General features: G+C 36.8%; 2 protein-coding genes across 2 annotated transcripts in view; one reads left to right on the top strand and one right to left on the bottom strand.

Annotated features, from left to right (window-relative positions):
* The window catches only part of GRM8 (glutamate metabotropic receptor 8), a 748,501-nt gene that overhangs the window by 416,222 nt on the left and 314,615 nt on the right, over nt 1-17,664 (top strand). The gene's annotated exons all lie outside the window — the stretch shown is intronic.
* Nucleotides 155-1,110, bottom strand: LOC115279439 (inorganic pyrophosphatase-like). Its single transcript, XM_029924000.1, is given in 2 exon segments — nt 155-871; nt 874-1,110. Coding segments are annotated over 2 exon segments (870 nt in total). The 3' UTR covers nt 155-238.

Below are 17,664 nucleotides of genomic sequence, written 5' to 3' on the forward strand. Positions count from 1 at the left end.
ACAAATGACTTCCAAATTACAACTGCTTTACGAGTGAAGCATGTACTAACAGTTATCTTCGTTGAGATATGAAAAACGCTTTTAGATGGCTAATATTCTGAATATATTGGTCACAGCAGAATTCGCTTTAGTAGATGAGCTCTATGAATTTAAAGCTTTGAGAAGGTACTACTTTTGCATCCAATACTCGAGGTGAATAGGACGCAGCAATATCAGCTTGTATTCCACAGAATTTTCCTTAGTTTTTCTGGTGATGGAACCACTTATCCACATCTGTTGGTACCGTGCAGGCAGATTCACATGGTGGTGGTAAAGCGTCCACAATAGCTTTGGCAGCATCGGGATCACACTTGAAGGGGCTCTCAAACACCGTGGTATTCATGCAACTGATGCCCTTTCCGTCCGTCTTCTTCGTCACTAACGCTCTCCAGTGGTCATGAGTGCTCTTAATAATATTAATTGCAAAATCCTTATCTTTAAATTCTGCATTGAAAGCAAACTGGTTCTCTGGTTTTCCATCAGGAACCTTGTACCTTCTGAACCAGTCCACAGTAGCTTCCAGGTACCCAGGTTTCAGCCGCTTAACATCATTAATATCATTGTAATTGGCTGCATCAGGGTCATCCACATTAATGGCAATGACTTTCCAGTCAGTTTCTCCTTCATCGATCATAGCCAGTATGCCCAGAACTTTCACCGAAATGATTTCACCTCTTGCACATACCTTGCTTCCAATTTCACACACATCGATTGGGTCGTTGTCACCACAACAGCCAGTGTGTTTGTCATTGTGTCCTGGGTCTTCCCAAGTCTGAGGGATGGCACCGTAGTCCCAGATGCATCCTTTATATGGGAACAGATTTCGCCACGTGGACGCGGCTTTCCTTTTTTCACATCTTGTTTAATTGGGTTGAAAGGGTCCTTTGTAGCGATCTCTGTCTTTGCATTAGACCAGCGTGGTACTTCCACCACCATGTGGAACACGTCCTTATCCGCATAAATTGGAACATCATGAAATGGAGATATATACTGTCCTTTTTCATTTTTGAGGAAGACTCGGTACTGGAGGGTGAAGGGCGCTGCGCGCTCCTAGCTGCTGAAGCCGCTCATGGTGCGGATGATCAGCCGCGGCGCCGCGTGCAGGCTAGTGGCTCATTAATACTTTTTAAAGTAATTACAGGTTAAAATGTTAATACTTTAGATATATTGGGCTAAATAAATTATTTGATTAAAGTGAATTTTAACTCTTTTCACTTCATTTAACATGGATACTAAAAATCTAAGAATCACATGTATTATCCTCATTGTATTTCTGTTGAGCAGTGTTGTATCTAGCTGATGGCCAGGAGCCCAGATTAAACTATAATACTGTGCAAGGAGAGAAGAATGGATTGAGGTTACAACTAAAAGTCTGTCTCACTACTGCACTTGCAGTGTCTCACAAAATGTTGAGTATTTAATGCTTGCTCAGTGTATCCTGATTTAACGAATAATTGAATTACTATGTTTGGATCCCAGAATATATCAGACTTGAGTGATGGGCCATAGAGTGACATAGTGTGTTCTAAATTTTATCTATACAACTATAGAACTGGGGGAACAGCTACAGCAATATGTTTATATAAAATAACAGAGATTTTTCTTTGGTAGTCAGCTCAATATACGTCAATTATGTGGTATGGCTGCCGCAAAATCTAATGCAATTTTCAACCACATTAATAACAATTTACTTCAAAGGACAGATAACATTCTTGACCTGCTCTACTTTGTTGAATTTATATCTGTAGTGGCTTAGTAGGTTTGAGGTTTCTGAAATGTAAAACAAAGTATATTTCATAAGGCTAAACTTTAGGATTGGTTGGGGGTTGGGGGTTCAGTTTATGTTCCTGTAGGATATTTTATGGAGGTATTTGGAATATAGTTGTATTTAATAGGTATGAAAATTAGGAAAGAGAAGTGTGTTGAAGTATAGATGTGGAAATTGTCTGTATATGGATGGCAAGAAGCACTAGAGACATACATGCCTTCTTCTGGGGAAAGTACCTACTCATTGCTAAGTACTCTGACATTGAGAGGAAGGGTAACAGAAGAGGAGCCAGGAAAGGGGACTGAGAAAAGCATATAAGAAGGTCAGTGATAATTCAGGCAAGTGTGGCATGGCAGCAGCTGAGTGCATGTGCTGAGAAAGAGAGAGCTCTCAGCAATGTTGAGGCTACTGTGTGACCTAAGAGTGAAGGACCAAGAAGTTTTTGTTAAAAATTCAAACAGGTAAAGAGTTCTTGGTGTCCTTGATAAGAGCAGTTTGAACAGACTGATGGGGACTGAAGTCAGTGAACAGTGGATTGAGAAGCAGTCTGAAAGAGATGAAATGGGAGCAGTTAGAGGAGATAATTCTTACAGTTTTTTTCCATGTTATACTGATATCGTGAATCTCTTGTTATGTCCTGAGAAGGGCACTATCATTTCTGTGGCATTTTACTAAAAATGCAAGAATTTTTCAAATTGTAACATGAGAAAATATCAGACATACCCAAACTGAAGAACACAAAGTTCTACAAAATAACTTACTAATTGTCTTCCAGAGTGTTAAGGTCATGACTCAGGAAGATAAAGGAAGATTACAGGAGACCAAGGAGAAATACAACTACTTGCAGGGTGGAAATCCCAGATTGGATCGTGGCATAGAAAAACACCATTAGTGGAAAACCTGGCAAAACTTGTATAAAGGCTGTAGTTTAATAGTGTTGCACCAATAATAATTTTCTGGTTTTGATCATTGAGCCATGGTTACTCAATGTGGCTAACATAGGGGAAACTAGGTGTAGGGTACATGGGGCTCTGTACTACTTCTGCAGCTTCTCTGTAAGTCTAAAACTAGTTCAGAGAAAGAGTTTTAAAAGTTTTGCTCTGAATAGAAGGAAAGAGATGGGGGTTGGCTGGAAAGAATATGATGCCAAGGAGAGTTAAAAAATTAACAATATAGTGAAAATGACATATTTTCTAAGAACTTAGCATTTGCTGAGCACCATGCTAAGTGCTTTGTGGAAATTTTTTCATTCAGTGTTCATGACTATACTATAGATAGATTTTACAGATAAGGAAAAAGACATGAATGAGTTTGAACATGATCATACAGCAGTGAGTGGCAGAGCTGGGATTTGGAGCTGATTTTGTAAGCCAATGCATTATATATTCTCTACAAAATCAGAGTGAATTCGGTGTGTTTGAATGTGTCAGGGAGAGATGCTATTATATGGGGAGAAATAGAAAAGGCAAGAGAAAGAATGTGTATAAAAGAGAGGGTGAAATCCAGAATGTGGGTGGAATATAGACTTGGACTTTGAGAAATCCGTGGTAATAATTGTAGAAGCATAAAGCATAAGTAGAAAAGTAGTAAATGTGCATGTTATACAGGCTAGAGGTTGAGAAAGTTCTTTTTGGGTGATCTTTAGTTTCTTTTGTGAAGTAGGAGCTGAGACTCGTGGCCGATAGGTCAGAGATGGCAAAGTTAGAATTTGGAAATAGTGGAAAGTTTTAAGAGAGCCAGTATAGAAAGAAATAAGGGGGGGACCACTGGTAAAGGGCACATGCAGGCTGGCCAGGGGTGCTGAGAATGAGCCAGTGAGACCCCTGCTCAGGGGTCTTCTCTGCAGAGGTCTGGCTTTCTGTGACAAGTTCTAGTGTCTGTGCTGTGGACTGTTGTATTTATCCAAGACTGAGTTTTTTGCCAGGTGGGTGCTACAAAAATTATTAATCAAGGAAGAGAAAGATGCATTAAAATCAAATTTATCTGTAAAAGAAAAAAAAGACTACATTCATCTTGGGTCACCTGGGTGGCTCAGTCAGTTGTGTCCAATTCTTGATTTCAGCTCAGGTCTTGATCTCTTGGTTGTGAGAACAAGCCCCACATCCAGCCCCAAGCTTGATTTGGAGCCTGCTTAAGATTATCTCTTCCCCTCTCCCCCACTCTTGCTCTCCTCCACTCCCTGTCTCTCTCTCTCAAAATTAAAAAGAAAGGAATACATTCATCTTGATGAGCACTGAGAAATGTATAGAATTGTTGAATCATTGTATTGTACACCTGAAACTAATATAACACTCTATGTTAATTATACTTGAATAAAAACTTTAAAAAGAAAAGAAAAAAAATGAAAGAGTAGAATGGATAGACACAAATCCAGCTAATGGGAATGAGGTAAAGATAGGAGAGGGCTGAGAGGGAGAATAGAGTTGTCAGCATATTGTTTCAGTGTGCATTTTTCCAGTAACTAGTCAGTGATGAATGGCTTTCATATATTTATTGGCTGTTTTTATTTCTTTTTGCATGTTATCTGAAACTCTACTTTTTTTTTTTCCCAATAAGGGTTTTTTTTTTTTACTATTATGTAAGATCAATGTATGTTTTAAGAATATAGTGTAGTTATTTAATCAACTGATGTATTTCTTTCAATTTTGCAGCTTATATTTTTATTTTCTTTTTATAAGATTTTATTTAAACCTATAGATCCATGCTGCCCAAAATAGAAGCCAATAGCTACATGTGACTATTAAATTTAAATTTAATTTAAATTTAAATGAATTAAAATAAAAAGTTCAATCCTGTAGTCTAACTAGTTAAATTTTTAGGTGTCTTGTAACTATGTACAGCTAGTGGCTTCTGTATTGGACAGTGTAGCTATGGAACATTTCCATCAATGGTGAAAGTTATATTGGACGGCACTGCTATAGATTTATTTTTAATTGGAAAAGCCAACACTGCTTTCCTGATTGAGGTCTGCCTTTAGAGTCCTACTTGGAAAAATCTTTTCTATCCTCCAGTATAATATAAATGCTGATTTTTATGTTTGTCTAGTATTTCTATAGTTTAAAAAACATTGACATTTTAATATGTTTTGGTATATATATTACTGTCTTGAATGAGGTAAGGCCTAACCCACATTTTCTTCAAATTTTTGACTACAAATCCCAATAAAGTTAAATGAAGTTGAAATGACGTCTGTATCATTTAATGAATACTTATATATTTACGGTTTGTTTATTAGATCTCTATTATATTACATTGATTTGTCTGTCAAAATCAATTTCACATCATTCAATATTTACCAAGGAGATTAATATGATTAAGACTCAGACATAATTAATATGATTAAGACAGACATGATTAATAGTTTGTTCATAGGAATAGGAAAGAAATTCAGTGTAGTTATAAAGGTTGTTAAGGTGGGCCATAATACTATTAATTAATAGTACCATGATAATATTATCCAAGAGTAGTTTCAAAGGTTGTTAAAATGGGCAATCTGTGAAGTTAGGAGGAGATTAGGGTTAATGTGATGTGATATGTGGGTGAATAGGGAGGAGGAGGATGGGAAAGTGGAGGAAGAGAAAGGGGAGAGAAGGTGGTAAAATGTGGGGAAACTTGTGAAGTATTTTGTACGTGACACTAGCTTGTCAGCCATCCTGACATTTGTTCCCTAGGAGGATGGATCTCCTGACTGTTCAGTGAAGGATCAATTATTGGGTGGGTGGGTACAGAATAAGGGAGATTCCTCAGACCACTACTCTAGGTAAAATTCTGCTGAGAGCTAAGGTGGGCCTGAACTAAGGTGTTAGCAACAGGGCAAATTACAGAGACTTTTAGAAGGTTGAAGTGACAGGAGTTGGTAATAATTGGATGTGGAGGAAATCACTGATTGAGCGATGTTCCAAGATATACCTGTAAACTAGAGTAAAGCTTGCCTCAAGTTCTGCCAAAAATGAACCAGCTTCCTGACATGAGGAAGCTGAATATAAGGCAATATGCCATTTACCTTATTACTGTCGTTTCCTTGTCAGAGTTCTCAGTAACTGAATATGATTTCCTAGATGGAATTTAGCTTGTAAGAGTAAGTATCTTAATGCTAGAGAAAAATTTACTTACTTTGGTTGATTATAGTGCCAATATGAATTCTGATAAGAGTTATGAAAATGTACAACTTTTAAATTTTTGAATAACTGAATCTTTTACAAAATTTATTTGAGGCAGACTGAATAAGAAGAACGGTATTGTTATAGTTGGAAGATTTGACATTTGATATTTTCCATTGTCACTAAGGGCCTAAAAGTTAGTTTAATGACAACAAGCAAGAAAAGATCATCTTTTAGCCTTCAATTACATCTTCTGTGTTTTCTTCCTGGAAAATATTTAACAGAACAATTGATGTTTTTCACTTAAAGAAGATAATGAAACTCTGTCAGTAACCCAGAAATTTAAATTTATATTTAACTAGTTTTAAAGCATGCTTACACTAAGGGTCTTAAATTATGTGTCCTAAGATTTGTGGAAGGAAAATATCTAGAAGCCAATTTTATTGTGCTTGAAGTGAAAATAAGATATTTCTGTTAATAATTACATTTGACATTTAACTAATATATTTTATGTGAAGAAATTTTAAATGTCATAGTTTTTGAGAACAAATGGATGGTTACCAGAGGGGAGGGGGAGTGAGGATAGGTGAAATATGTGATAGGGATTATGGAGTGCACTTATAATGAGCGCTGGGTATGGAATTAAATTTTTTTTAAAGTCACATTTTTAGAACATTCTCTTTTTACCATCTTTTTATTTCAGATAGGAGAAAAGATTTTTTTCTTAAGGATTTTTTATTTTATTTCATCATTGTTGTTATTTCCCAGACAGAATTAAAGACTATGATTCACTAGTTGAATGATCTCTGATTCTAAATGTTTTGGTTTTTTTTTTTCTCCATAAGGCTTGCTAAGATTTTGGGATGCTGTGAGATTTACTATAGTTTGGGAGGAAAAAAAAGGGTGTCAAGAAGAACAGAGAGAAAAAAACACCTAATGAGATAAGTATTAGAATGAATCTAAGATATTTTCTCTTTATCCTTTTAAAAGAACACTTTACTTACCTTGGTGAAATTAAATCTTTTTCATTGAGGTGAGTTATTGACTCATAAAAACAGGAGTGCTCAAATGAGTTCCCTTCATCCACTCCCCTCAAATGTTTGCTTCTAAAAATCAATTGCTCAAAACTGATGATGGCAAAAATGGTCAGGATGTGTTTAGAGGATGATAAATGATAGGGAAGGACTTTTCATAAATATGCAACCTACAGGATATTTTCTCAATTTACGGGTAACTGTACATCGATAATCTTCAGTAAATAAACTGAACCTTACAAATGAACCAGACAAGCAAAAATTCATCATCTCACAGGTAAATTATTTCTGAGGGAACTGGTAAATATTTTGAAAATATTTAAACATATATTTATGACACTGATTAAGTGAACCCTCATACATATTCTCTGTGGTATCATTTGGCTATAATTCTTTTTACTGTATAAAAGTGAACTAAATAGTAAATATTATATAGTCTACTCTGGGTTGTTTAGATATAAAGAAATTGTGAAAAAAAACTCACCTAAGGCAGTATAGATAGGTATTAATAGAGACAAAATCAGTCCTATTTCAAATTCTCCCTCTTGACAAAAATATAGAATTTAATGACTGACCACTTATTTTTATGAATACCATTTTAAACAAAAGTAAAAATGAAAAAAGGAGTCATAAATGTGTGGAAACAATTGAAGTGTGTATAAATCAATGTTAAACTTCTCACAATATTAGATTCAAAGTACAAGCAACTGGTATTATATAATATTAAGGAATTCTTTAGCAGTGATAATAGCATTATGGTTATATTTTATACAAGAGTCTTTATTCTTTAATGATGCATAATGGAATATTAAAACTGAAATGATAAATGTTTGAGACTTGCTTTAAGTGAAATAATATGGGAGGGAGAACTGTGGGACTATGGATGAAGAGGATTGTGCATGAGTGGATAATTGGTGACACTTGGTGATAAATATATGGAGGTTCATTGTACTCTCTGTATATGCTTGAAATTGTGTGTGTGTGTGTGTGTATACACTGAAGTTAAGAAACTGTATTTGTAGTGGAGTGTGTATGTGTTATATATATTACACTGTAGATATAGTTTCTTAACATCAATGTGAGAGGTAGCAAACAGCAAGATATGATTACAACTGGATTGCAGAGCATAGCAAGCACAAAAGCCATCATCTTCATTTTCCTCATACCAGTGCACATTGGACACTCTTGTGCCAGACCATGGGATAAATATGTTCTGTTTTATCAGATCTAATCATCATGCCAAATCTATTTAGGGAATAATGTTATGCTCTTTTCCAGGTGAGAAAACTGAGGCTTAAAGATATTTAACTTTTCCAAGAATACAGATATCCTAAAGGGCTGAACCAATAGTTCCTAAGCTATATTGTATTTTCTACATTGCAAGTATACTTGATTAACTTTAGGGTGCTGGGTTACCTGTTGACAGTGTATAAGTATGTGAAAATAAATGAAAACCACCCAAGTGAGAACAAACAGAGGCTATTTATTCAGAGCTGGTTATTGCTTGAGCCACCACCACTTGTCTTTGTCAGAGATTCAAAGATAGTCAGGAGAGTGGTTAAACTTTATACTGTGAAAAAGAAAAGTGAGGGTTCTAGGTAGTTTCTGATTGGACATAGCTGGCATGGATAAACTGGAGGTAGGGCAACTACAAGTGGGGTATCTTATGTGATTGGTTTCAGAAGTAGATCTGACTTTTTCTTGTTGGCCCTGAGTTGGAAGTGAGAACAAAAATAGGGAATCTGGCTGAGGCTTGGTGCAGAGATTGGAGGTCTGGGTACTGTTGTCATTATGGTTTGATCATTGTCCATTTGTATATTCAGCCCTTCAGCTCCCACTTTGGGTTATTCTCTTGCATACCAGCAGTTGACAAATTCATGGAGAGCTAGATATCCAAATTTTCATCATTCAGGAATTGTTTGGCTGTTCCCATAGTCATTGTTTTCCAAGATCTTTAACTTATTGTTTCTGTATCATCATGACTATCATTTAATGATTGGATGCAGAGAAACATTTAAGACTCTAGGTAGGATGCAATAGACCAGTGTCATGATCACTCTGACAAAAAACAAAAACAATTAATAATTCCTGTAAGATGTTTTGGGACCAGGAACCTTGATTGCCCAAGTCAGGTCATGAGAACAGATTCTGTAAGACATTAGGATCACGTTAGAGATCCAGGTTCATATCCTTTAAGACAAAGTATAGCCTGTTCTACCTTGACTGCTTCAGTGACCTATGTACAGCAAGGAGTATTAGCAGTGGCATAGAGAACACCGTGACTAGGAACAAGAAATCTAAAGCAATGAAATTATTCATTACTACTTCTTCCAATAAGTTGAGACTGATGTGTAGTCTTTCTAGGGCAAAGGTGATATTGTAATAACTTCTTCTAGAGTTAATGTTAAGTTTCTTACTGTCATTGCTATTTATAGAATTCCTACTTTTGGAAGCAATGCCCTGATTATTCATATAAACAGTGAGTCAGTGATTCTCCTAGGTAGAGTGCATGAATAACCAAAGGTGGCCTCATTTTGGAGCTAGTGTTTGAGTTGACATTTTAAGCCTTAGTGGTTTTTAGAATTCTCCATATATTGAAAAGTGTAGGCATATTATTCTGAAAGTATATGAGGTGTTAGTCTGAGGCAAACAGAACCAGGCATCCTGGTCACAAATGACATAGTAACAGAAGGGGCATATGAAGAATCATGAATAAAAAAAGAAATTTTCATTACATGAGGATGGAACCAAGGTATTACATTAGCTGGGTTATAGCACTGAATCCCTATTGCTCTCTTCCAGGTAGCAAGTAGTAGTTGGCTAGTAGTGAAGATTATGAGATTCAAATTTAGAATTATCTAGGGCTTGATCAGTAGATGGTAATAATTGGTTCTTTTTCTGGATAGAGGGACAATAGCCAGGTCATACGGTGATTTAAGGTCATTTGTCCATGTGGGTTCAAATGCAGATGCCATCAGCTGTAATTCCTTATGGCCTCATCTGATGAGATCAAAATTGCTCAGAGGTTTTTATCAGGGGATCTTGTTATAGATGACTCATCTGGTAATCTGTAAGATTTAGGGTAATGCCTATCTACTATTTGGGAGAATCTAAGAATGTCAATAAAATGATTAGGTTTGATTTAACAAATTTCATTATAATTATAATAGCAATTTTGGTAAGAGAGGAAAAGGAGATGGGAGGTCCTTATGAGTGGATGACAAACAGGGGACTATTAAAAATGAGAAGAAGAATGGTTATAGGCAAGAAGGTGAAACAAAACAAAACAAGAATTAGAGTTCTTGATCAGAAGAACTGTCTACTATTTGAGGTCATGTCCTTTTTATTAAGGTTTTGGGTCAACTGTTTATATCTCAAGACTGGTTGCTTCCATAAGATCTTTGAAACTCTTTGGTTTATGAACCCCCATTGGAGTAGCCTTCCAGTTGTGTTGTTTAGAAGCACTAAGAAATGCTTTTTTAGTTGTTAAGAATGAACCCAAAGATTGACTCCCTGGTGTTTCACAGCTCTATTTTTTGTTAAGAGTATCTGATAAGATTCCTCCTAATGAGGATCAAGAATGTTTTCTTCTTATGTCTGTTCTGGTAGTCAGAATCTCCTGGTGGAAGATCATGAAGAGGCTGTTTAGGAAAATGTTGTAGGAAGACAGCTTTAACTTGCTGGTGATAAGACTGGGTTAGTTTCAAGAGTCACCTCAGTGTTTCATCCTATTTCTGTACAACAGGTCTCTAAGTGAATGGGTCTTTAAGTTACCAGTTCACAGGTGGAAAAGTGGTATGTCCCTGAGGGGTAGAGGGTGGACCATAGAGCCATAAATGCTAGCAGAAATAACTTTGGCCTCCCAAAGGAAGGTCATGGGTTCCTTAAAATTTTGTTAATTTTAATTTAAAGATGCCATTGTTTTTTTTTTTCAACCTTTTTAGAAGTTTGTGGTGGTAAGGGCAATGCAGTTTTTGAATAAGGGGGTAAAGCCTTACAGATTTCTTTTAAAATCGTTCCCATAAAGCATATGCCTTGGTCACTTATGTAAAAATTGGTATGTTCCAGGTTAGAAACACATAATAAAGAAGCTTTTCAGTGACTTTAAAGACTGAAGCTTTTTTATCAAGGACATGTATCGGCCTATGCTAAAATAGACGTATATTAACTAAAATATATTCAAATCTTATGGAGGATGGATGCTGTATACAACCCATTAGTTATGTTCCACCTTTATGGTTTTCCAGGATTGTGTTGTTAACAGGTGACACATGATCTGAAAATATCCTTAACTGCATTTATAAATTTTCTCCAATAATGTTGATTTAAGATAGTAGCCAATTTGTCTCTACCATAATGAATAGTTTCATACAGAAATTTAGCTAACATCCATTTGAAATTATCTTGTGCCTCCAAGCACATATATGGGGAGTGCCAGAGATGATATGAGTGAGAGGTACAACCAGATTTTTTCTTTCTTCTTTTTTAGGGGCGTTACATTGATATTTCACAATGGCCTTTTTGAATCCTTCAAGGGACTTATCCTTTGAGGGTTTAATTAGGATCATAGCCTTGATGAAGGCTGCATGTTTGGCAGAATGATTTATGATAGTATTTCCTTTAGCTTCCATATTATCTTACTTCGGATTGGCCTCAACTTTTATAATAGCCATATCTCTAGGAAGCATCTAAAAGTTCCTTAACTCGTTGTCCATTTTTGATGAAGTTACAGCAGAAGTGAGAAATCCCTTGGGTTCCAAAGTATTAAAAAGTCATATATTATTCCAAAAGCATACCTGTTCTCAGTATATGTGTCTTTTTTCCGGTCTTTACCTGGATGACAAGCTCTAGTAAACATAATGAGTTCTACCACCACAGTGTATTTTACATTGGTTAGAAGACTATATTCTAAAGGAGGATTTAAATTAGTGACAACATCTCCTCCTTGATAACCTCCAGTTTTCATTTTGAGATATAGTCCATCAACAAATAAGCCAGGGTTCTCCATGGGAGTCTCTACTAAATTTGAGTAAGGTATAGGAAATTCCTTACCTTAGATAAGCTAATCATAAAGTTTCTCTTCTTCTAGTACGTGCAAGAGAGTGGCAGGATTAGGATATTATAGTGGTGAATAGTAATGTAAGAAAGAGTAACAGTCTAATCAGAAGTTAATTGGCTAAAAAGTGTGGTTTGCTCTCTGTCAATAGTAAGGCCTGTGGTATGTGAAGAACCACAAGGTCGAGATGGAATCCTAGAAGTAATTCAACAGAAGCATTGGCTTCTCCTGAGAACAAGGAGGTTAAGCCTTTGCAACCAGGTCAAGGGTAAGGTAATAGTAAGCAATGGACTTTTGATGGTTCTCATAAAGTTGAGTTGAAGTCTCAACCTTGCCAGATATCTCATGAACAATAGATAAAAGGGATTTTAGTAGTAAAGAATATCTAGGGAAGGAGGATTTTAAAGAGTTTTGTTTTAAGGATTTTAAACAAGGCTTATTTATGTTTGGCTTCTCAAAATAGAGGATCTATTTCAGAGACCTTAGTCAATTCATAGAGATTTATTGCAATCCCAGAAAAATTTGAAACTTATCTGTAGCATCAGTTAAACCTAGAAATCCTCTAAATTGTCATTTTTGTGCAGGGGCTAATGTAAGTTTGCATAGTCTTTAGTCCATCAGGAGAGTTTTCCCTTCATAGATAACTTATACCCTAAATAATGGACTCTGTTTTGACCAAACTGTAATTTATCTTTTGAAATGTTATGTCCTTTTCTGCTAAGGCTGAGAGCAAGTAAAATGTATCCTTTTATATAGGCTTCATTGTCCTCCAAAAAAAGTAGGAGATCATCTACATACTATGTCACAACTAAATTGCAAGAGGAATTTAGGTCTTTTAAATTTTACTTGAGAATCTGGAAGAATGGGAGGGAGTTTGGTAAAAAAAAAAAAAACTGTCTCAGTATTTTGTTGTCCTCCACACGTGAATGCAGAAAGGTATTGACTTTATTGGTCTGGAAGCACACTGAAAAAGGTAGAGCAGAGAGCCACCACAGTGTAGCTAGTGTTTTCATTTGGAATTGATGATAGGATGGTATTTGGGTTATGTACTAATGGAAAGCAAAGGATAATAATTTTGTTGATGGCCCTGAGGTCTTGAACAGATCAATATTCTGTCTTGTTTGATTTCTTTACTGGCAGGACAAGTGTTACAAAGGCTAGTGCAGCATATCAGAAGGTCTTTGTGTATAAAACTTTTGTCTGTAAACTTGAGGACTTCCTTTGCTTCTGGCTCCAAGGGATATTGAGGAAATTTGGATACCTGTGTGTTTGAATCTAAGCTTCAATAGGTTCTCCTCCAATAATTTTTCCTGTGTCAGTGGAAATTTTTGCCCATACAGTGTCAGGCACCAGATTGTGGTAAGTAGAATAATAGGTCCCCTAAGATGACTACGTCCTAATTTCTGGCACCTGTGACTATGTTGCGCTATATGGCAATGGGGAATTAAATTTGCAGGTGGAATTAAGGTTGTTAATTATTGAGTCTGGCCATGAGAGTAGCTGAGATTATCCAGGTGCTACCAGTGTAATCACAATAGTCCTTATGAGTAGAAGAAAGAGTTAGAATTTGAAGATGCCACATTTCTCCTTTTAAAGGTGGAGGGAAGGGCCATGAGCCACAGAAATCAGGTGACCTCTAGAGCTTGGAAAATATAAGGCAATGGATTCTCCCCTAGAACCTCTGGAAGGAGTTGCCCTCTGCCAACATTTTGATTTGCAGGAAGACCCCTTTTGGAAAAAAATGGAAGTGTAAAATAATAAATGTAAATTGTTTTAAGCCTCTAAGTTTGTGGTGATATGCTATAGCAGTAATTGGAAATTGAAATAATGCACGTGTCAAGACCTTTATCTGGGGTATGCATCAAATATAATGGAGGAATCAAAGATACATCTAGAGTAGATACAGCTTGATTATAAATAGAGGAGTCTTCTGGAACCTCATGAAATAGCCACTCAGGTTTCCATTTAATATTAAAATTTCATTTTCAAAGTAAGTCTCTTCTTTTAAAATTTGGAGAGATAGTATTGCAGAACAGGAAGAAATGTTTTTCATTCAAAAGCCCAAGGATTACAGCTAAAGACTGATAGATAAGAAAAGCCTGTGCATTAGTTGAAATATCTACCACCTGTGTGGTGGCTTTACTCTGAGGAAGAGGTTAAGCAAATATGGTGGCATTTAATAAAGAGTAGCTTGGGGTGCCTGAGTGGCTCCAACAGTTAAGTGTCCCACTTTGGCTCAGGTCATGATCTCACGGGTTGTAGGTTTGAGCCCTGGTGTCGGGTTCTGTGCTGACAGCTCCGAGCCTAGAGCCTGCTTCAGATTCTGTGTGTCCCTCTCTCTGCCCCTCCTTCACTTGCACTCTCTCTTTCAAAATTAAATAAATATTGATAAAATGAAAAATAAACAGTATCTACTTGCATCTACTGGGAGGTTGACCGTACATATTTACAGTTAATTCATCTTGAGTGTTTAAACGTTAAGGGCAGGATGTTGGGTACTTTTTTTCTTCCTTAGACCACCCTCATTTAGCTGAATTGTGGTATTATTCTTTGACTTGGTGTTTCTTTTATAAGATGGGACAACATTTTCTCAGTGTCCTTGTCAGTGGGTGATCAATCAGAAAGTGGGCTACCTATCTCTTTGATCTTCAGGACCATAAGTTTATTTGGATCCTCAGTTTGGTTTTTGCACTAAACCCTTTCAAAGTGTTCTGTGGGATATTGCAATTCAGATAGAGGGGTGTTTCCATCTCCAATTTCAGGTGTAACTCCATTGAAAAAATTATATAAAAAGGTTTGTATTATGTCTGTACCTTTTTTAAAACTTTCAGATGTTACCAAAGGTATTTTCTAGTTTATCCTGAAAATGTCCTAAGTTTCATCTTTTCTCTGTTCACCTGATTAAATTATAGTTTATCATATCTTATTGGAAATATTCAGGTATGGCTATCATGAGTCTTTACCCTACTTTTTCATCCTTTTTGACTCTCAGGTTTATTGTGGAAAGAGAGATCCTATTGGTTCCTTTTAGGGTTCAGTCCAATCAGCTCTTGCCACTTAGGATTTAGCATGTGAGGGAGGTTCTGACTGACATGTTTTTAAAATGATATAGGTCAACTATCCATGGGTCATACTCAAATGAATTCTAAATACTTCTATGAATAATTGCTGGTCCTGTCTGGGTTTAGGGAACTCCTTAATTAAACTGCTTTTAATTCAGCTCCTATTTGATATATAAATTCTAGAGTTGCCTGCATCTCTGACTCTGAACGGGGTAGTTCTTTAGAGGCAACTGACATTTTAGGATCTTAGGTGGAACACCGGGAAAGTGTAGGGACTCTGGATAAGGGGAAGAGGAGGGAGAAGAGGACAGAGGAATTGAAGGAGAGAGAAGAATAAGGAAGAAGAAGGAAACCTGGATATAGAGAGGCAATGAAGGACAAGGATCTAAAAGAGAAATGAGTCTAGCTGTTGCTTAAGTCTGTCAAATTACTCATTCACCTAGGCCCATCTTAAAGAAGCAATTTTTGAACCAGAATTTTATTTGGAGGACTCTGCACACCATCCAAGGAATCCTGCTCATTGGGGTTCAGAAATTTTACTCCTTTTTTCCTAAGTCACTTCTAAGATGAACAATTCTGCTCAAGTCAAAGGGACCCTAGAAAGGACTCTGAAAGACCAAATAATCCTTGGTGAAGTTATGCTGCTTACAGAGATATGCCAAAGAATTAGGATCATAAAGGGACTACATGGACGCAGCAAAAGTTTTTCTTACAGGAGAGGATTTAGACTTCCTCAAAAGCCATGCTCATCTACTTCATGTCACAGGCCTCCAACCTGTTGGCTACCTTTAAAAGCAGACCTGAAAGTCTTTGCCCCCTGGCAGTCAGAAAAGCAGAGAGAACATGCTGTGGATGAAAGCCAAGCTGTCAGGACACAAAAAATGAAATGGAAACAGGACCTCGTCCAGTTTTGTCAGTGACCCACAGCAAAGTTTGTCCTGATGGAAGCTGGTCTAATGAAAACCTAAAACTTTCTGGTCTATGATGCTTGCTCAAAGAATAGACTTCAAAGGCCTAAGCTTGTGTTTGGCCCTGTGATTCTCCTTCACAAGAGAATGTAATGTTGTAATGTTGTTCAGTGGTTATAATAAACAACACTTTTAGACAAACATTTTAAGGCAGCACAACAGAAGAAATTCAAAAGAAAGTAGAAAGGCATGAATAGTAATGGCCTGCTTAAGATGTAAACAAATGGGAGCCAATAAAAAAAACTTGGATACCGAACACAGCCAATAGTTGAGGAACTCAGTGCAAAGAGAGCAGAGTTCAGAGCTTGTGCTAACTTACCACATCTGTATGACTCAATAAACCACAAGGCACAAGGGATATCCATGGCTACCACCACTGCTGAAAACCTAGGGTCAGCAGCAACAGGCAGTGCAGGTGGTATCTCAGTGGACCCTCTGGGAATTCTGTGGGAGTGACAAAGACTGTCCCAAAGAAAAGTTTATTCAGGACTTGCTCTATCAAGGGCATCAGCCATAATCAATTATAGGTTTGTTTGTCAGAGACTTAAAGATAGGGCGGGGAATGAGAAAACTTTATACTAAAAAAAAAAATGGTTCTAGTTAGGCCCTGATTGGCATTACTGTCATGGAGAAGCTGAAGATAGGCTATTTAGAGGCAGGGCATCTTGTGTAACTGGTTTCGGGAACATATTTGGCTTTTACTGATTGGTCCTTAGTTGGCAGCAGAGCAGGGACCAAAAAATAAAAATTATAAAAAAATATATAGGCAACACAGTCATAGACTTGGTCAAGCTCTGACCCTTCTGGACCAATTCCTGCATAAGATGTGGTTTGGTTTCCCAGGCTGATTACTATAGGGCTTGTGGGTCAGAATTCTGTTGTCATTTATGGTCTGGCTATAGTCTGTGTACTCAGGCTTTTAAATGGAAGAGTATCGGAATTGGTTTATTATAGAATATCAAGTGGTAAGAAGACTGTAGTCTGGGCAGAGTCCCCTCTTGCTATCTATCTATCTATCTATCTATCTATCTATCTATCTATCTATCTATCATCTATCTATCTATGTGTCTATTTGGGGATGGGCCCTATAGAGAAGGATAGAGCTGGTTAAGCTTCCTAAAGACCTAAAAATTGTTATTAGATCTTAGCATATGTAGAGTAGATCTTTTTTTTTAATGTTTTTTAAAATTTATTTTTATTTTTTTTAAAATAGTTTATTGTCAAATTGGTTTCCATACAACACCCAGTGCTCTTCCCCACAAGTGCCCTCCTCCATCACCACCACCTCTTTACCCTCCCCCTTCCCCTTCAACTCTCAGTTCATTTTCAGCATTCAATAGTCTCTCAAGTTTTGCATCCCTCTCTCTCCTCAACTCTCTTTCCCTCTTCCCCTCCCCCTGGTCCTCCGTTAGATTTCTCCTGTTCTCCTGTTAGACCTATGAGTGCAAACATATGGTTTCTGTCCTTCTCTGCCTGACTTATTTCACTCAGCATGACACCCTCAAGGTCCATCCACTTTCCTACAAATGGCCATATGTCATTCCCTCTCATTGCCATGTAGTACTCCATTGTGTATATATACCACATCTTCTTGATCCACTCATCAAGTGATGGACATTTAGGCTTTTTCCATGTTT

Source organism: Suricata suricatta, chromosome 2 (assembly GCF_006229205.1).
Source record: "Suricata suricatta isolate VVHF042 chromosome 2, meerkat_22Aug2017_6uvM2_HiC, whole genome shotgun sequence".
Taxonomy (NCBI): Eukaryota; Metazoa; Chordata; class Mammalia; order Carnivora; family Herpestidae; genus Suricata; species Suricata suricatta.